At 48.3% G+C, this 21,182-nt stretch overlaps 1 protein-coding gene across 3 annotated transcripts in view; it reads left to right on the top strand.

The window, feature by feature from the left end:
• The window catches only part of FLVCR2 (FLVCR heme transporter 2), a 53,377-nt gene extending 32,619 nt beyond the window's left edge, over window positions 1–20,758 (top strand). For 2 of the 3 annotated variants that reach the window (XM_027571616.2, XM_027571615.2), the window contains 7 exons: window positions 8,579–8,646; window positions 10,091–10,194; window positions 13,160–13,270; window positions 14,398–14,503; window positions 14,654–14,765; window positions 15,361–15,416; window positions 19,151–20,758. In XM_027571616.2, coding sequence (XP_027427417.1) covers window positions 8,579–8,646; window positions 10,091–10,194; window positions 13,160–13,270; window positions 14,398–14,503; window positions 14,654–14,765; window positions 15,361–15,416; window positions 19,151–19,231 — 638 coding nt within the window. In that variant the 3' untranslated portion in view covers window positions 19,232–20,758. Of the gene's footprint in view, window positions 1–8,578; window positions 8,647–10,090; window positions 10,195–13,159; window positions 13,271–14,397; window positions 14,504–14,653; window positions 14,766–15,360; window positions 15,417–15,671; window positions 15,788–19,150 lie in introns of all 3 variants that reach the window. The other variant, XR_003515856.2, reaches the window with a different exon arrangement.
• Window positions 20,759–21,182: the final 424 nt, after the last annotated feature.

Below are 21,182 nucleotides of genomic sequence, written 5' to 3'. Positions count from 1 at the left end.
TAACTCTCATCACACCCCTGTGAGGTAGGTACCATAGTTATCCCTATTCAACAGATGAGAAAACTGAAACTCAAGACAGGCTAAGTAGCTCAAGAAGACGCAGCTTTGAATTGGCAGAGCCAGGATTCAATACAGGTTTATCTGACTCCAAAGATTACACAATTAATGCCTATACCCCTTTCTAGAACTGTGCCAGAGTTTCATGTTAGGCTTATCATGCTCTTTATCTAAATTAGAGTGTTTATCTGCTGAGGCACTAGATAAGAAGGAGGTAGTATCATCCACAGGAGAGGGGCACGCCTATTTTTCAGGCACTCAAAAAAATAAGTGATCTCTCACCCAGAAGAGTGCTGGATGAGCAGATTAGTCTTCAAGGTCTCAGGTCTCTGTTTCTCATTCTCTCCAGCTTTTCAGTTCTGAGTATGTCTCTGCCTTCACCCACAATATAAAGACAGAGTTTCCAATACTTAAGATATCCAACTAAAGAAGTTATGTGAGTTGCCCATCAGTGGGAGGCATTCAAGTGTAGATGGGACCAACTACTTAGTGGGGATATTGTGGAGAATGTCAGGCGATATAGATGGATAGTAAAGCGACATGACCTTTGGGATCCCTTGCAGATTCAGGATTGCATGGTTCTGAGAACTTTCACTTTTCCTGAGTTAAACATCTCAAGTACATTGACCTTTGAACACCATAAATCTTATTGCATCTGACATCAGGGTATTTGAGGCCTACCCTGGGATTCTAGGGCAGATGAGTGCTTAATAAATATTTTCTATGGATGAGAATGAGGATAGTGGTGATAACTGGGCAATGACCCCAGTCTGGAGGCGGGGGAGAAAAGCAACTCTTCCTCTTCCCCTCTTGCATGGCTGGTTGCTTATATGGTCTTTAATTGGCAGAGTGGTCTTTATATGGCAGAGTGATTTTAATACTGTACTTCTGAACATTCATCTATTTGGTTACATGATAACACAGGAAACAAATAGGGAAGCACTTCTGGAATGGTAGAGTGAGGACCCTGGATAATTTGTTATTCCATAAAGCAACAAGTACACTGGCAAACATTGTCAAAATCAAATTTTCAGAACTCTACGATAAAGGTGTGCAACAATCCAAGGGACATTCATTCAAGGAAAAAAGGTCTGAATAATGGCAAGAACAGTGAGCTTTGTGTTTTAACTTGCCCTATTCTGATCCGCCTCTCCCAGTCTCTGTGGTAGCCTTGACAACCAGCAGCCTAGCAGCCATGGTAGTTGTGAGAACCAGCAGCCTCACAGACACTTGATGGGGCAAAAACAATTTTGGAGCTCCCCCAAAAGCCCCATTCCTGGGTCATTATTTGATATCTGACAGTTCTCTAGAAGAGCCCCATTCAGAGGACTTGCTTTTATTTAACCTGACTCAGAGCTTGCTCTGTGGGAAAAGCACTATTTCCAGGGCATTTGTTGAAAACAGTCAGTGTTTAGCATTGTAGCTGCCTAAGGTAGAATACCAGTTGGGGTAAACAGGAAGCTGGCCAAAAATCTTGAAACAAAAATCTAGAGAATGAGATTCTCATTCTCTAGGGGCTTTGAAAAGCTCTGACATATTCTTAGGAATCTAGAAGTCCACGTCCACGTTACCAGGAAAGACCTGACAAAGCCCTAAACTCTCACCTCTGGCTGACCTTGAGGCTCTGTGCAAGGAGGAAGTGAAGGCTAAGGCAGAGTTGACACCTGCCTGCTGGAGCATTGAGGGAGAAGCCCAACCCCCACACAGAGGAGGGCCTTGGCAAAGGTGGAGACTTACTGGTTTAAGGTATTTAAGGCAATCTCTGTCTAATCATTACCTCACCACTAAACTGATGAAGCAGAAACTTCAGCAGCTGCACATGACAAAGAATACAAACTTTACAAAATTAGTCCAGGAGAGTCACTAAACAAATAGCAGCAACAGCAACAAATCCTGAGGAGGGAGGAGAATCTCATTTCCAAAGTTGACATGGTATTTAAAATGTCCAGCTTTACCAAAAGATTATGAGACATGCAAAGAAATAGGAAAGTAAGACTCATACACAAGGGAAGAAAAGCACTTAATAGAAACTCTTGCTGAGGAAGCCCTGATGTTGGACATAATAAAGATTGTAAGTCAACAATATAAATAGGTTCAAAGAACTAAAGAAACCATGCCTAAAGAATGAAAAAAAGATGGAGAATAATGTCTTACCAAATAGAGAATATCGATAAAGACAGGAATAAAAAAGAACCAAATAGGAATTCTGGAATTGAAAATAACTAACTAAAATGGAAAACTCACTGGAGGGTTCAAAATCAGATTTGAGCTGTCAGCAGAAAGAATCCATGAAATTGAAGATAGATCAAATGAAATCCTGTCTGAGGAACAGAAAGAATAAAAAATGAAGAAAAATGAGCCGAGCCCCGGAGACCTGTGGGAAACCATCAAGCAAACGGACATATGCATAACGGGAATCTCAGAAGGTGAGGAGAGAAAGGGTGGAAGTAAATTGTCATTTAAACTGGGATAGTGCTAGCCAGAAAAGCAATTCTCTTCTGAGTCTCTAGGAGCATTTGACTCCATTGTATAGATAGAATTTATTAATTTTTTTTCCCTCAAAGGCCTGGGATTATTCCAGTGAGAGAGAGTTAAACTAATCTAGATGTTTGCATATATTTCATTATAGTCAAAAAACCGCAAGCCTTTTTCCATGATAGATAATTGGACTTTGTGACTAAGCTCTTGACCAACAAGGACATGATTTTTAGGCTTAATCATAGACTTGGAAAGAATTTTATTGAGCCATTACTGTGTGTCAGGTACTATGTTAAGTGCTTTACATGGATTATCACATTTAATCTTCAAAACAAACCCATGACATCAGTTCTTAATTCCATTCCATTTTATATGAGGAAGCTGAGGCTCTATTTAGTTACGCGCCCACAACTGGAAGGCTAGCAAGCAACAGAGCTTGGATTTAAACTTCTGTCTGTCTGATGCCAAAGCCCATCTTCCTAACCGCCATGCCATTTTTGCCTCCCTATGGAGAAAGGAACATCTTAGAGACAGAGACAGAGCTCTTTTAAGCCCCACTTGTCTGAGTGGTCTTTGGATCTACCTAGTGGAGTAAGTGCTTCTTCAGATTCAGTCCTCCAGACCAATTGCCTGGGAGTTGCCTTCTCCTAAGATGCAAATCTAGAGTTCGGGGATTTTGAAGCAGGATCAACTTATGTTGACCAGCCATCTTTGGGATTTAGAAAGGATGGGGTCTTGACTTTAGTGTCTCTTTAAGGCTTAGAGGTCATGTAAAGGCAGTGTTTGGGACTCAGTCCACCTAAGAATCACTGCTCTCTTCCAAATTAAATCTTTGCTCCCAATTACAAACAAAACCCTCTATAAATTCAGCTAGATGCTTTGAAGCTCTCCAGAATGTCCCCCACCCTTCCTATAGTTTCAGGTTGGGCTTTGAAGAAGGAAATGGTTCATACTTTTTATGTTGTATATATGATGTTCATATTTTCCTCTGAATTACATGCACTTAAGAGCATGTGGCTTGAATCGAGCAGATGATAGCATTTCATGGGCACATTTGTTGGACATGGGTAAACACATCTTTGAGTAAGAGCCTTGAATGCTGGAGTGGTGAATTCAGAGTTGGCACATAAGAAATAAGAAGTCTGAGTTTTGATGTCAGCTCTGCCGATTACTGAGTGTACCTCCTTCACCCATCCTTTGCCCATGAAATAATAATCTCAGAAAATAAGAATTAAATTTGCTTCCCATTGGAGTGCTCTGAGTGGAAATGAAAGCTTTTAAAGCAATTGCAAATAGATGCTGCATGAATCCACATTGCTGTTGCACTGGTAAACTTGATTTCCTACATTCTTTTGTTCGTCTGAACTGGATTTCACCAAGTAGGGAGTAGCTCCCATGTAGCTGGTGGGATGTCCAGTACTGTCTTTTTAGTGGCTTTCCAAGGGCTTCTCCAAACTGCTGAGTCAGCTGCCCAGAGCGGAGCCTGGTGAGGGCTTTGGAGGAATTCCAGGGGCTTTTACTTGTAGGCCTCTGGTCATACCCTTCGTGGTAGGTTTGAGAGATAAAATAAGGGCTATCCAGCTAAATTTGAATTTCATGTAAACAGCACATTCTTTTCAGCATAAACGTCCCATGGAGTATTTGGGGCATATTTATGCTTAAAAAAGTGTTACCTGAAATTCAAGTTGTAGCTGGATGTGTTGTTTTTGTTCTTCTCCTAAATCTGGCAGCCCAACTTGGAGGGGAGGGGGCAGAGATGGGGTTTGTGTTTGATGTTGCTGAAATATTACAGGAATAAAAAACTGCCTCTTCCTCTAGTGAAATACCACCACCACCCACCCCTCCTCCAGGTTTGGCAATGCAGGAAGACCCAGGGCTGGAACCAGATTCTCTACAGGTCTGTCAGAGTCTGGGGGCAGGACGGGTCTTAGGATGTGTATCAGCAGAGGTGGGAGGGAGTGTGGGGTAAGAGAATAACCTTTCTTTGGCTACCTTCTCCTTGAGTCCCTAGGCCCTGCTTTCACATGGCCTCCTCTACTGCCTTATCATCAATGGCGCAACAATTGCCATGTTGAAAAAAGTTGTTGAAAAGGCTCCTCTTCTAAAGAATGTCCTCAAAGGGAATACTTTTCCATGTTATCCCCCAGCCTTGCCTTCAGCTATGCTTCTGAATAATCTTCCAGTGTTGGGCATCCAGACTCAGAGCCCAACACTGGAAGATTATCACCTTCCCTTGGGGCTTTCAAGGGCTTTACTCCTGCTCACCCCCCATGGGTTTAGGGAGGGTGATTGTGCCCCCTCTCAGATCCTGCTTGAGAGTGGGCATAATATCCTTCTTGTAATTTCCTGGAGCTTTGTTGAGGTGAGGCTGGCCCTTAAAATGAAGGTTTACTACACGTATTCAGGAAGGACCCAAGGGAAATGAACACAGAGTATCCAGAACCCAGAGACAGGATCTGGGATCAGTGTTTCCCAAGCTTGCCTGATGATAGACTCCCCTGGGGTGCTTGGTTGAGTGCGTGCCTGGATTTCCCTGCCTTTCTTCTAGAAATTTCAGTTTCAGAAAGTCTGGGTAAGGGCCTGGGAATCTGCTCTTAAAAAGCATTCCAGGTGATTCTGGTTTGCAGCAGGGTTAAGCATATCTAAAGTACGTGTGTTATGGATCATTCTCATGGTCTTGAAGCCCCTTCCCATCCCAGTTGCCACCATGTTAACCCCAGCACCTGGGAGCCCGGGCCTGGTCTTGGATCTTCCAGATTCCCAAGGTCATTTATTTCTGAATAATGAGAAATGACCAGGGTTGTTGTTGTTGTTGTTAAGTGGGCTCTACACTTGACCTCAAGACCCTCAGATCAAGACCTGAGCTGAGATCAAGAGTCAGATGCTTAACCGACTGAGCCACCCAGGTGCCCCTGTTGTTGTTTTTGTTTTTGTTTTTAAAGAAATTTATTTATTTATTTAAGATAGTGACAGAGAGAGAGAGAGAGAGAGAGAGAGAGAGAATGTTTGAGCGAGTGGCGGGGGGGAGTGGCAGATGGGGAGGGACAGGGGCAAGAAGACTCCCCACTGAGCGTGGAGCCCAACACGGGGCTCAGTCTCATGACCTGGAGATCATGACCTGAGTCGAAATCACGAGTGTGACACTCAGCTGACTGAGCCACCCAGGTGCCTGCTGTTATTTTTAAATTGCAGATTCCTAGCTCCATTCCAGGAGAATCAGATTTAGTAGGTCCAGGGTGGAGCCCAGGAATCTGCATTTTTAAACTCTCCCGCACTTAACTTTGTATCTCATTTCTGTGGGAACCTGATAAAGGGAGTAAGTGAATGGCATTTAGGCAACATCACATCTGATAAAGATGGCCTTGTGATAAAAGTGACTATCTGGACTGGGGGACGTTTCATATCTGGTAGGAGGCCATTCTTTGTGCTTCTCTGAGTATGGTGACTCTTCACTGACCTGTCCTCTAGGGGACCCCCAAAGCCATGCCTGTGGAGATGCTACAAGCAATAGTCGCTCCTGTGAGGTGTTAAACCAGGGTGGTTGCCATACCCACATTGCCCTGCGCCTGTGCCATCACCGTGGGGCCAAAGAGGATGGCTTCTGGATGGTTCCATGGTCTGGGGTTCGTGGGAGAGGAACCCCTGAGGCTGCCCTGCTCTCGAGCTGTGTCCTGTTACTTAGAGTCGTCTAAGTGTATCTAATGTCGTGTGCCATGATAGTCTTGTGAGCCTCAAAATTAGTTAAAATTAAAAAGACCCCTGGTGAGCATTATAAAGTGATGTTCTGTATTTGTTTTTAAACTCTGTGTGCATTTTTCTTATCTATAAAATGGGGATGATAATATTACCTACCTTGCTATGAGGATTGTAAGGTACTTACAACAGTGTCTAGTACATAAGTATGTGCTACTGCCACCCTCCTCCTCAGCACCCTCCTCCTCAGCACCCTCCTCACCACCCTCCTCACCACACTCTTCCTCACCACCCTCCTCACCATCCTCTTCCTCACCATCATCCTTCTCACCACCCTCCTCCTCACCATCATCCTCCTCACCACCCTCCTCCTCACCACGCTCCTCACCATCATCCTCCTCACCCTCCTCCTCACCACCCTCCTCCTCACCATCATCCTCCTCACCACCCTCCTCACCATCATCCTTCTCACCACCCTCCTCCTCACCCTCCTCCTCACCATCATCCTTCTCACCACCCTCCTCCTCACCACGCTCCTCACCATCATCCTCCTCACCATCCTCCTCGCCACCCTCCTCCTCACCACGCTCCTCACCACCCTCCTCCTCACCATCCTCCTCACCATCATCCTCCTCACCATCCTCCTCACCATTATCCTTCTCACCATCCTCCTCCTCACCATCATCCTCCTCACCATCCTCCTCACCATTATCCTTCTCACCATCCTCCTCCTCACCGTCATCCTCCTCACCATCATCCTCCTCACCATCCTCCTCACCATTATCCTTCTCACCATCCTCCTCCTCACCATCATCCTCCTCACCATCCTCCTCACCACCCTCCTCCTCACCACGCTCCTCACCACCCTCCTCCTCACCATCCTCCTCACCATCCTCCTCCTCACCCTCCTCCTCACCATCATCCTCCTCACCATCCTCCTCACCATTATCCTTCTCACCATCCTCCTCCTCACCATCATCCTCCTCACCATCATCCTCCTCACCATCATCCTCCTCACCATCCTCCTCATTATCCTTCTCACCATCCTCCTCCTCACCATCCTCCTCCTCACCGTCATCCTCCTCACCATCCTCCTCACCATCATCCTCCTCACCATCCTCCTCACCATCCTCCTCCTCACCCTCCTCCTCACCATCATCCTTCTCACCACCCTCCTCCTCACCACGCTCCTCACCATCACCCTCCTCACCCTCCTCCTCACCATCATCCTCCTCACCATCCTCCTCACCATTATCCTTCTCACCATCCTCCTCCTCACCATCATCCTCCTCACCATCCTCCTCACCATTATCCTTCTCACCATCCTCCTCCTCACCGTCATCCTCCTCACCATCCTCCTCACCATCATCCTCCTCACCATCCTCCTCACCATCCTCCTCCTCACCATCTTCCTCACCATCATCCTCCTCACCATCCTCTTCACCATCATCCTCCTCACCATCCTCCTCACCATCATCCTCCTCACCATCCTCCTCACCATTATCCTTCTCACTGTCCTCCTCCTCACCATCATCCTCCTCACCATCATCCTCCTCACCATCCTCCTCCTCACCATCATCTTCCTCACCATCCTCCTCACCGTCATCCTCAACGTCAACATTAGCATCCTCATCCTCATCCTCATCCTCATTCTCATCCTCATCCTCATCCTCATCCTCATCATCGCCATTGGGTCAGTTCCAGTCTCATCTTAGCTATTAGCTGACTGTATAGCTTTGGACAAATGACCTCATGGATTCTTACAGTATATTCTAGGTGCTCCATTTATTCGTTGGATGAATTGATGAGTTAGGGGGGTCAGCTCAATGCTCTTTAGGGTCCTTTCTGGTTTCAGATATAAGATTTTGTGTGATATTGGACCAAGAGGAAAGCTGAAGGAGGAAGGGGGACAGAAAAGAGAAACCACCCACAGAAGGAGTGATGTGGGGGTCAGAGGCCTGGAGTAGTCTGGAGAGGGAACAGGTCATCCGGAGGAGATGAAGGTGTCCAGTAGTTCTGCTGACCCTGTAGGTCAATAGGTCAATCCTTGAGAAGAATGTAGACGGTTCTGACCTGGGAGTAATGCTTTCTAGAGCCTATGTTTCCAGGGCAGGCTTAAAGGGATCAGAGGGCAGTGGTGTGGGCTAAGAAATGGTTAAAATGGTTACTTTGGGTTGTTTTGGAGTCTCTCTCTGACAGAAACTGCAGAGTAACCCACTTTCTGAGGACACCACTCCTAATGGTGAGGAGGATGAGGATTTCTGACCTCCCTACCTGCCAGGGGGAGAAGTTAGCAATGGCCCCAGCAGAAGGCTGCCCCTAATGCGATGTGTCTCCCTCCCTCTTTCAGGTCTGAATGCTGGTGCTTTTTATGCCTTGTCCACTCTGCTGAATCGCATGGTGATCTTGCACTACCCGGTAAGGTAGTCCCCGGAGCATGCTGGACCCGAAGAGCGTGAGATTTCTGTCCATCTCAGCAGGACCTGGGGCAGCAGTTAGCTCTAGTCTCCGGTTTCCCCCACCCCCCACAATTCTAGGCAGCGTGGTATGGTGGTATGCTTATGGATTTGGAGGGAGACAGCCCTGGATCTCCCCTGGCTCTGGTGCCTCTAAATTGTGTGACAAGCTGGTTAGCCTCTCTGAACTCTCATTCTCCTTCCTGCAAAAGAAACATAATTACTTATTGAAAGATTATTTTTTAGGATTAGAAAGTAAACAATACTATGTATGTGTGTGTGCATATATATATATTCACATGTTCTATGTATGTAAAGCACATGGCATGGTGCCTAGCAATACGGTAGGTAAACATACAGACATGTAGATCATGTATGAAAGATTTAATTTGTAAAATAGGGGCAGAGTTTAATTTTGAACTCTTAGTTGCTCGACTGAAAGCATTCCTTTTTTTAAAAAAGATTTTATTTATTTGTCAGAGAGGGGAGAGAGAACACACGAGGAGGGGGAGGAGCAGAGGCAGAGGGAGAAGCAGGCTCCCTGCTGAGCAGGGAGCCCGATGCGGGGCTCGATCCCAGGACCCTGGGATCATGACCTCAGCCGAAGGCAGACGCTTAACCGACTGAGCCACCCTGGCGTCCCTGAAAGCATTTCTTAAATATTTCCAGAACCAGCAAGGGCTGGATCCTGGGAGTGGGGTACTGTGTGTCCTGGAGTTGGGAATCCCAGGTCCAACCCCCTTTTCAAAGGACAAGGGTCTCACCCTTGCAGAGGTGGTAGGCCACTGTGGCTAATGTGTTCCGGTTTTGGAGTTTGATAGGTCTGAGTTCAGATCCTAGCTCTGCACTTAATAAATACCACACGACCTCTGGCTAGCAGGTTAATCTCACTGTGCCTCAGTTTTTTTCATCTGTAAAGTGTAGAATATTGATTTCTAACCTTATGGTGGGGAATTTTGAGAAGCAAATGAGATTATATAATGGTTATCTTCCCATTCCTTTTGGCACTAATAGCTCAAAAAAAAAAAAAAAAACAACTAAGTACAGAATATTTGGATATATGTATTTCGGTCTCCTCGTTTGTGAAATGGGGATAATGATAAATAAGATAAAAGGGTTGCCATAGGATTAAATTTAAAAAAGATCTACTTCAAAGTAGGTCTAGGACAGTTTGGTTGACCTCAGCATCCAGGATCATGCACACACATCTGGGTTATAGTAGATTGGGAGGAGCAACTATTCTAGTAGTCTCTCCCCACTGGCAGCTTCTTACCCTGGTACGTTCAGAGAATAGGCTCTAATGGAGTCTGAGTTACTTGCCTTTCCCCTGTCACCTCCGGGTGACTGTGCTCTGTCTGGTGTCTTGTCCCATTGCTGGGTGATCACTGGGGCTGTGGTTTTCCCAGGGGGAAGAAGTGAATGCTGGAAGAATAGGCCTGACCATCGTCATTGCAGGAATGCTTGGGGCTATGATCTCAGGCATCTGGCTGGATAGGTCGAAAACCTACAAGTAAGTGACCTCCTCTTGGACTGAGAATTGGGGACCCATGTTTTGAAATGACACGTTCCTCGGCAATATGACTCCAAAGGGTTGGGTGCAGCAGCTGGGGGTCTCAGTGGTCAAGTGGTTCACATTTATCTTCTCTAAGCCTCAGTTTCTCCATTTATAACATGAGGGAAATAGTACACATTCCATGGGGGATCTTGGTAAGATCAGAGATGGAATACAAGAGGCCTAGCACAGTACTCTTCCCCATAGCCCCATGTAGTTTGCAGAAGGGACAAATGAGGGAGAAATGAAAATGAATGTAGAAAAATGCCAGCAGTTGGAAAGCTTATGGAAACCCCAAAGAGTGGCAATGAGAAAGTGATCCCCTGCCCCATTCCGCTGGCTCCCAGGGGCTAACCAAGGTGTCTGGGCTAACTCTGGCTTACAACTGTATTATCTTGCAACTGCTTATACCTCCTTCATAAATATTGTGATGTGCTTTGGGCCTGAATGCCCAGTGTGTTTCCAGGAGCCCAGAGCAGTCTTTCTAAGATTTTAGTGTATGCCAGGCTAACCCAGGATGCTTATTAAAAATAGATTCCTGGGCTCCATCCTCATGGATGCCAATTCAGTGAGGGAAACTGCTTTTGTAAGGAGCAACCCACCCAGGTGCCTCTAAGCCAGGCTTAGAAAAAGGCTCTAGAGAATGCAGACCCAACACCCTTCCCTTCTTGTTGCTCCTTTCCAGTGCTGGGCATGCACTGGGTGCTCAATTAATACTGGTCAACTGGGTAGCTGCCAGGTTTGTCCTACACTGGGGCAGGGCAGCTGCTTTGTCGAGGCCTCTGAAGTTCCCCGTGTCTGGAGGCGACAGACCTGTTCTCTGCCACACAGACCCGCTTCTGTGAGGCTCTGGTCAGACCAGGTCTCACTCTGGCTGCCCCAGACAAAGGCCAGTTGAGGTCATCCCTGGGGATGTGGTTGCCTGGCTGAATGTGACGTGGAGCCTGGCGTGGCTTAATGACTGCTGGTGGAGCTTGGCTGCCATCTCGTCTCTGCGATCTGTCAGTGGCTTGCTTCAGCCAGACCCAAGAGCAGTGAGGACTGGCCACCCCCAAACCAGCGAACAGCAGTGTCCCTTCTCCCAGGGCTTGCTCTGTGGCGGGAGAGGGGAAGGATTGGAACGACAGCTGGGCTGGGATGTGGGCAGCCAGATGGCTGAGAAGAACTAAAAAATACAGGGAAAGGGCTGAGGGCACACTTCAGAAGGTAGACGCCACTGTTTGCTAGCATCACTGATGTCTTACTCCTGCCTTCAGCATGAGATGCCCTTCACCCTGCACTTTGACCCGAACAGAGAAAGGATGCTCTGCAATCAGGGCATTTTGGTGCCTGTTCTCCTCTCCCTGCGGCTCCCAGATTTGTCCCGTTTGGAAATGGGGTGGGTCATATCCCGTTATTTGAGGCTGGGACTGCTTACAGTTTTTCTAAATGGGTCAGTGGTTTAAAATGAAGCAATGGTTAAGAAAATATGGCAAAAGGGGAGCTTGTGTGGCCGGCAAAAGAAACTGGTATCCATGAAGTTGCCTTCTGTGGGGTGGGTGGGACCAGATGAGGGTGCAGGATGGAGGATGAGGAAGCCCCTCTGCCTTCAGCAGCTGCTTTGAAGCCCCAGGTAGGAGGGGCATCCTTTGCAGCCTCTGGCTTTGAGCTTTCCCGAAGATGCAACCCTGTAGCGTGTCCGTGTGTATTAGTGTATTAGGTCCTGTGTGCAGCAGTAGAAAGAGCAGCATAGGTTTCAGATCCCAGCGCTGGGTCCAAATCCCAGCTCTGCATTTACTCAATGGGTAATTCTGAATAAGTAACTTAATTGGTCTGAGCCTCAGTTTCCTCATTTGCAAAATTAGGGATAGTCATCCGTTTCTTGCAGGGCTTTTGTCAGGTTTGAGTGCAATAAGAAATGCATGCGAAGTGCTTAATAGAATTCCCAGCACCCAATAAATGTGGGATTAGTTTGATAAAACCACAGTGTACGTCTGCTGGTGCCCCCACCATGTTTCTTGTTTCAGGGGGATGCGTGAAGGCTTTCGGCTTTCAGCTTTCTGTCTCTTAGTCCTCATTTCGTGGCAGGCGGGCAGAGGGATGTGCAGAGCCCGCGGCCTGCCATAAGCAGGACAGGGAGAGGAACACAGGTCCAGCTGCGGGGGTGAGGCTGCAGCAGAGTCACGAGTGGGCGAACCCCAAACAGAAAGCAGCAGGCTGCTGCTGATCCCTCTGAGGGGACTGGCAAAGGGGAATGTCATGGGGAGTGGGCAGAGCTTTCTCACTTTGGCTTGGGAGTCAAATGCTTAGTTCAGGGCTGGAGAATGTTCTCACTTACTTCCTGTTGTCTGGAGCAGAGTAGTTCAGGTTCGGTGAAAAATCTGTGCTGCACCTGTGCCAGTGGCAACACGAAGAACTTCGAGATGACAGAGAATCTGAAAGTCAGCTCACTGCCCAGCATGGCCATGGGGTCTTGGGGCCAAGCAGACCAGCAGAATGAGGTGGCTTCTGGGGTAGTCCCACACGCCATGCTGCCTGACAGTAGCTGATATTTGTTCTGTGTTTATTTGGTGGAGGACGAGGAAGGGAGAGTGTTGTGCCCTTCCTGCTTGGGGTGCAGCTTGATAATTGTTGAGGGGGTTCTATAGGAGTTGAACACATATGTAGCAAGAAGGCTTCCTCCTCTCCTGATCCTCCCCTTTGTAGCACTGGCCAAAGTGTAATTAAGTAATAATTTGTGTGATCATTGGTTCAGTGTCCATCAACCTCATGGACAGAAAGTTCTGAGAGCAGATGTCCCAGCACACAGCAGAGGGCTTGACACATAGCAGGTGCCCAATTTATACTTGTATGTTGGATGGATGGATGGATGGATGGATGGATGGTTGGATGATCCTGTTACAGTCAGAAGTGTATGACTAAATGTCTTTGCCTCTGCTTGTAGGGAGACAACCCTGGTGGTCTACATCATGACGGTAGTGGGCATGGTGGTGTACACATTGACCTTGAACCTGGGATATCTGTGGGTAGTGTTCATCACCGCTGGCACAATGGGGTAAGTTTGACCTCTGACCTGTCTAACCGGAAAGCAGCATCCCATGGCTCCTAGAGCTGCCGACTTCCTTGGAAGCAACACTGACCCCTTTGCTGGCTTCTCATTGACCTCTGGAGATGTGGAAATCGTGGCCAGAGGTCTTGTTTACTTGCAGCACTTCAAAAGGCCACCCAGGGCTTCCATGCTGTTGGGATGGAGTCTCTCCTTCACAGACCTCAGGGAGGCTAGGAAATGTTTAGAGTCTTTTGTAGCTCTGCCTGGGACAGTGTGGGGTCGGAGGAAGTGCACACGGCTGGGAATCAGGAAGTCTGCATCCTGGTCTCTGTTCCACTGCTGATCTTTAGATGACAGGTGCATCACTTAACTGCTCTGAGCCTCAGTTTCCTCATCTGTAAATGAAGATGAATGGCCTGCCTTGTACAGTTGTTGCAAGGAGTGAGAGAGAAATAAGTGTGAAAGCAGCACGAAGTGTGGTACAGATGTAAGAAATTCGAGTTGGGATTTTCTGGACCTGTTGTATGAGAAAGCACAGGAAACAGCACACTTTCCACAGGGGTCTCTGCTTAGCTTTACATCCCAGTTATTTTCCTGTGGGCACTATATGAATGTGTGTGTGAGAGAGGGAGACAGAGACAGAGACAGACAGACACTCAGTTTTTCTCAGCTGGTGACTCTCCAGAGGGAAAAAGGAGGACTCTGAGATCCTCCTTCCAGGTCCCAGAGAGCATGGAGATGCTGTTCGGTGTCCAGGGACTTCCCACTCACAGCACAGGGCCTGGGAACCCACGACACAGAATTTCTCAGCTGAGGACTAAACACTGCAGGCATCCGCCATTCCCTTCTGCCAATGTTGACCCTGTCTGTAATTGATGGCTGGACACAGAAGAAGGAGGAGACCCCCGGGGGCTCCTGAGCATGAAGCCTACATATGAACTTCTTCTTGACCGGCAGGGGCCTCTCTTTCCTTGGTATGGCCACCTGGGGGATGGCCTGATTATTCAAAGGCCTGGAATGTCTTGATGACCAGAAACAAAACAGGAAAAGGAGTTCTGAGGGAGGAGGTGGGCTCCTTATCCTTCTTGCCCTTGAATTTCTCCATCACCTTGTTTCTGTGATCTGGTCTTCAGCTTCTTCATGACTGGCTACCTCCCGCTGGGATTTGAGTTTGCTGTGGAGCTGACATACCCAGAATCAGAAGGCATGTCGTCTGGCCTCCTGAATGTGTCTGCCCAGGTAGGGCTCTTATTTGGTGGTGGCCCTAAAGCAGTGGCTCTTTGTTTCCTACTTGACTTGGCTGCCACAGGCATTGTATCGTGGTAGCTCAGTTCTCTCATGGGCGAGTTGGCTGGGCCCTTGTTTTCAGTTTTCTTTGTGCCTTTCCAGGTATTCGGGATCATCTTCACCATCTCCCAGGGCCAGATTATTGACAACTACGGAACCATGCCTGGGAACATCTTTCTCTGTGTTTTCCTCACCCTTGGAGCAGCCCTCACTGGTGAGTTGGGGCCTCAAGACAAGATGATGCTCACTCAGGCTGCTCGTGGGCTTAGGCTGTTGGCAATTTGAGACCTCAGTGTTTTGACTGATCATACAGATTGGGGGTACGCCTGCAGATGGGCAGAGGGCAAGGCTTATTAGGAAATGTGTTTGAGGAGCAGTAGCATGTTTTGGTGGAATGAGCCTGGGATTTGGCGCCAAAAGACCCTTGTTTGCATCCCAGACTGTGACACTGACCTCCATAGCTGTTTGACCTTGGACAAGTGGACCGACTTCTGGAAGGCTCAGATTCTTAATCTATAAAATGGGAGTTGTTGTAAGGATTGGAGCAACATGTGCAAACTCCCTGGCCAGTATAACTGATCTATAAATGAAGGCCAGTGTCATCCTTGGCTTCTGCCTGTAGGGACATCAGTGATCCCCAGGCTTTGTCAAGTTGGTGGGTAGAACCTCCATCTCCCTGGAATATCTACAGTAGGTCTGAGATACCTGTGACCCTTAGGAAAATGAGGGCTCCCTCTCTTGGGTGAACTTCATCATTGGTCTCTTGTTAATTGTGTCTTTGGTGTTCTCTCTCAATCTCTTGACCTCAGCATTCATTAGGGCAGATCTTCGGAGGCAGAAAGCAAACAAAGAAACTCCTGAGAATGTGAGTATGTGGAAGTTTTGAGAGCTGGGTCCCAGGCTTTGTTTGAGGGTGTGGCAGCATGGGTGGGCCGGGGGGTGGGAGGGGGCGCCTCCCAGAGTGGACTGGTTCTCTGGAGGCCATGAGACCAGCTCAACTTGCATAAACATGGCGCCCAAGAGTTTCCTGGGTGGGTGTTCAGCATGGCTTTTGTGTCTGCTCTTTCCCGGACTCTTCTGCTTCCTTCTCTTCTCCTGGCCTCCCTGCTGTGGTCCCCAGAGCACGTCACTGTTGTCACAGTCTGCTGAGCATCGCCCACTCCTTGGATCCTGAGACAAGTCCTGAGACCCTGGCTGCACTGCTTTCAGCCTGGGGTCAGTGGCTGGAGAGGAAAGGTGGGAGCCTACCTCGACCACGGTGGTGGTGGCCCCGAGGCAGTGGTTCTCCTGGCGTGTTACAGCCCCTTAGGCAGTGCCATGGGCATGGAGGGACTGGAGCCTGTGCATTTCCAGTAAGGCTCTAAAAGGGCAAGTCAGGGCGTAGGAGCTGATGGTGGCAGAAGTGGGAGGACCAGGAGTATGATTTAGAACAGAAGAGGGTTTCCCATCTGCTTTCATCAGCTAGGGACTATTCTAACCAAAATGTTAGATATCAAATCTGAGCCAGGATGAAAGCAATTTCAAATCTGAGGAGGAAAAGTGGGATATTACTTAAAAAGCAAATAAGCCACCCAAAACCTATTACAGAGGGAATGAATACATGTTCTTTGTAGGAAAACTAAAAAATACAGAAAAGTATACAAAGTTTAAAAATCATCCTGTAATATCATCGCCTAGAGATGAAATGCTGTTTTTTTGCAATTACTTATATGTCTATATCTACATATAATATATGTGTGTGTGTATATATATATCTGTATATATATATATCTGTATATATTTATATATGGATATGTAAATATTTTTAAAACAAAAATGGAATCTTCTATCTGCTTTTTTACTTGTGAACACCTTATCAGGTCGTTTTTCTTTTATAACATACTTCTAATGACAACAGTGTTTTAATGAGTGCACATGGGTAAACCATGATTTATCAGCCTTGCTGTCTGTGGACATTAAGGTTGTTCTCATTGTTATAAACAGTATCGTGATTAAAGTCCTGGAAGCTGAATCTCTGTGCATGTTCTCAAGCACAGTATTTCCTTGAGAAATGGATCAGTTGTCATGCATATTTTGAAGATCTTGATATGTATTGCCAAACTGTTGTCGAGAAAGGAACTACCAACACTATCAATTTACATTGCTATAGCAGTGTAGGAGTGCCAACACTGAAGCTTTATCATTTTGGAAAACTTTGCCAATTTCCTAAGGCAAAAATGGTATGTGAAAGAGTTATATTTAGTACTGTAAGGACATATGTTGGCAGATAGATGATAAGCTTTCATTGATTATTTGTCTTCTGATATCACACTTTGGAGTTGGCAGGCTACAGCAGGTAGCATGTGGAGGGCGGAGCCTCCCACAGGAAACTCAGTGGGGAGACAGGGAAGGCCTTGGAGCAGAAATGCTGTTCTCTAGACTGGTGTGAGGACCCTGGCATTGCACCATGAGGATGGGCTTTCACTTGGGCCAGATACAAGGAGACATAAGGGTTTGGAATATATAGTGAGCCTGGGAAAAATGTGCCTATAATAAAACAGGAGAGATTTCTTGTGAGAAGGTGTCAATTTGGAATGTGACACATTGTGTCAAGTGATAGGAGATTTTGCTGTTTACTTTGTAATCTGCATTTATGTTGGCAGATACAGGCAAACGGGAGGAAAGAAAAGGTCACCTATAATCCTAGCACCTGGAGATAACCTAGTAACATTGTAGTCCATTGTTCAGGGTTGTTTTCCGTGGGTCTTCTGGTGGGGTTCCTAGCCTGCTTGTTTACTTAACAGTAGTTTGACAACCTTTCCACAGTTACCTTCTACCACCTCATATCTACATATATGTATTTCCATTTCCTCTTGTTCAATATTTAGGTGGTTCCAGTATTTCACTATTCTTGCGGCCGTATCTTGGTGCACAGGGACCAGGTTTGTTAATCGTGGTTGGAGTTGGCTCAGTCATCTTCTGTATGGAGTATTGGAAATAGCACTGAGTAGGAGTAGGAGACAAATCCGGGGGTGGTACTCCAAAGTCTGTGTCCCTGGATAACTCACCATGTGTCTTTGAACCTCACTTGCACCCGGGGAAGCTTCTGGTTATGGGAAGGTCAGAATCATGGTGGGCTGACACCCAGGGAAGCCAGGGCTGTCACAGAGCTTCCCTCCTCTGGAGCCCCCCATTACACACCCCATGGCAGTCAGCATAATTGAGACCTGGCCATGGGCACAGAAATTCATTATCAGAGCCAGCTGAAGACAGGGCGCCCAACTGATGTGGCCAGAGCTGCTCTTTCTAATCAGTGGGATACACAGTTCGGGTTAAAAAAAAAAAAGAGAGAGAGAGAAAGACAGAATGCTTAGCTTAGGGCTAATGACTAATCTAGATGATGAAAATCTTGGTTTGGGGATTTCCGTTTTTCTTCCAGTTGGTAGTTCTCGGCCAGAGACAGTGGATGTACTTCTGTCCCTGCTGATCTGTTTCTGGTTGTGATTTTGGTTGTAATTTCCAAGTGCTGGCTTTGGAGGGGGCAGGCGTGTGTGGGCGTACACACGTGTGTAAGCGAGAGGACACAGGCTGCTTGATTGACTTCAGCAGGCTGCTGGTGGCCTGAATGAAAGCTACTCATGGCTGAGGCTGAGCTGGTGGCAACAAACTGGCAAGAGAATGGGCAGGTTGGGTTTCTACAGCTGTTACCACTGCTGCGGACTAGCCCCGACACAGTCCTGGGGTGGGGGGGGTGGGAGGGGGGGAGAAGCACCATTTGTCCAGTTGGCACTGGGCCTGTAGACGTTCCTCTAGCTCTCGAGTGGTGATAGCGCAGTGCTGTGCCCGTGCCAAGGCCTTCCCGCCAATAGGTAAGTGCTTGAGGTAAGAGGCAAGGCACGGCATACACCTAGGGCCCCACAGGATCATTTCCAGGCCTGTGCTTAATTCCAGACCCACCTACACAAGTGTGAGCGGGAGGACTCTCCTAATCCTGGGCCATCTTTCCCCAACAAAGTCAAACCAGACTGACCCAAAGTCTTCTCTAGGCATTAAGTATATATACATATTTTTAGCCATTGAGTTTATGTCTTGCCTTTATAAAAATTCTCTCTGCTGCTTCCATTCCCTGCACATCATGATAATATTCCTCATCCAGGCGGCTGCCTCCAAAGGAAGGTAGTCAGAATTTCTGTGGGCGTCGTAGGGTTGGCACTTTGGATGGCTACCTGGTGGTCAGTCCAGGGCAGTTTTAGGCCGCCAGAATGGGGAGGGAGAGTGGGCTCTGCTTCTCTTTCAGTCCCGAGAGGGAGTCTAAACACGCGGGGCTCGCGGGGCGGGGTGGTTTGTGGTGGCTGTGGCGTCAGAGAGAGCTGGACTTTCTGGCTTTTCTTTGATGACACAGTGAGGGTGTGCGCGGTGCGTGTGCGCGTTTAGAGGGCACACTGGCAGAGGCGGGGAGCTGCTGTCCTAACTTCCCTTTGTCTGCTCTTGGGGCTGCTGAGGGGCCTCCGGCTCTTGGTTTTCCCACCGACGGCGGTCCCCGACAGGCAGCTGTCCCAGCCCCGGGTGGAGTCCTGAGCCTCTTCACCCCAAGGGCTGCCTGCTTGTTGTGCCTTGCAGAGACTCCAGGGGGAGGAGGAGGAGGAGGAGGAGAGCAACACCAGCAAAGCGCCCACCACTGTGTCCGAGGAGCATCTCTGAGAGAAAAGGTGGTGGCCAGCACTCCCCACCTCTTCCGTCAGCGCTCGCTGCCGGCACGCAGGTCTTCGCTGGAGCAGCTTTTGGAGGGAACCGGCTGGAATGTTTGTAGCTTGGACGGCAGTGCCTCTGACTCCTGGAACCCACTCAAGAGCTTGCACGGTCTAGCGGGGGAAGATGGTACCTTTCACCGAACGCATGCTCCATACCGGCCCCCTCCCCCTGGCAGGCTGAGGGAGCTGGTGTTGGGAGAGACTGGTGGAGAATGGGGGTGCCTTGCCGTCCCCCTTCACCTGCATCCCGCAAGGAGGGAGCCTGCAAAATTATCACGGAGAGAAAGCTTATTCAGGATATTAACTTTTTCTAGAATGGCAAGACCCCTGGAAGCCCAGTTCTAAGGAGAGGCAGCTGCTCTGGGTGAGGGTAATTTTGGGCTCATCACACTGGCTGCTAATGTTCTGGGGGAGAGAAAGCGCCAGCAGGAAACATCAGAACAGACCCATCAGGACTCGGCCTCGCTTCTCCTGCCCTAAGGTTGGCGTCTGTTTCCAGACCCTTTCCTGAGAGCTGATCAAACCAAACATCAATAAACTTGACAGAACCTTTGCTGTGGCCATGAAGGAGAAACCCGTTGGGGAGGGTGACCTGCCTAGGTGTGGGAGGGCGCTGGTGAAGGCCTGAATTTGGGAACTGTGGTAGCTTGATGTGGGGACAGGAAGGTTCTTTTCTACAAAATCTCTGCCCAGGACTTGTGTGTGTGTGTGTGTGTGTCGTCACCTCTGATGCCTTCATGTGGCCCCTGCCTTGAGAAGCTCTGCCATCCGCCTCAGCGCTTCCTTTCTCTCAAGGGAGGGAAATCCCAGCCAACTGCCTTGTAACCTTTACTGAAAACTAACCTTGTTTCATTCCACCCTGAGAAATCCACGCTGCTTCTGAGAGAGGAGAGGAAGGGGGCAGAAGGAAAGGCGGCCCCTGAAATGGGAATTGAGTCTGCTTGAATGAAGTGCCTCCTGCCTCTGGAGGGGGTGGTTTTCGCACACCCACCCCTTCTTCCCCTCCCCTTCCAGCAATCATCTTTTAACAGATATTGTGAATTTAAGGGATTCCCTTTAAACCAACCCAGGGTGACCTCCTCGCCTGCCCAGCCTGCTGTCTGGCTCTACTCACAGGCTGGGGTAGTGTCCCCTGAAAAGAAGATGTTTTAGTAATTTCTCCTGCATTGAGCAGCTGTGATCATGACCATTGGTGCTGTTCGGCTGTGACCACTGGCCGGTCTCGGCGTCCGGGGGCAGCCTGGGTTGGAGGGCCACGGTGCCTGGGTCATTGCCCGCGGGGAGCCGGGTGTGTGTGTGTGTGTGTGTGTGTGTTTGTACAGACATTCCGGATGTTCTGTATGTAAGAGAAGTTCACACTTCTGCTGGGGGGAGTGATGGGGGTGGAAGAGAGGTGGAAAGAAAGCATGTCTTGATTTTTGATAGGGAGAAAGGTGTTCACTCTTCAGCTCCTTAAAGCTTTTTAACAAAATGTTTACCAGATTATTCATTCCTTTATTTTAAAAGCATAATTTGTATTTTCTACTTGTAATACCGGATGTTTTAAGACAATAAAAGATTCTCTAAGTGGTCTGCCGCGTCACTAGGTGGGGCAGAGGTGTCTTTCGGCAGTCCCGAGACTCTCACTCATTTCTGGGGCCTGGGCCGACAGTATGGGAGGGGCCTGGGGCTAGAGGAGCAGCTCCCTGGGCATGCTGCAGAGGCCGGTCCTCTGTTTACACAGATGTGACCCTCCCTGTGGGCTGCTTTTTAAAGACAAGGCTATAAAAGTGAACGTGGGCCTGTGCGGTGCCTTGCACCTCACCGTCCCGCCCGTGACCCTAACTGCCTGCCTTTCGGGCTGTGTACGCCTGCAGACAGTCCACCCAGGGTGGCCGCCCAGAGCCCACTGTGGCTGCTGG

The sequence above is a fragment of the Zalophus californianus genome, chromosome 6 (assembly GCF_009762305.2).
Source record: "Zalophus californianus isolate mZalCal1 chromosome 6, mZalCal1.pri.v2, whole genome shotgun sequence".
NCBI lineage: Eukaryota > Metazoa > Chordata > Mammalia > Carnivora > Otariidae > Zalophus > Zalophus californianus.
Note: the sequence above shows the minus strand (reverse complement) of the source record. Positions and strands in the feature narration are given on the sequence as shown.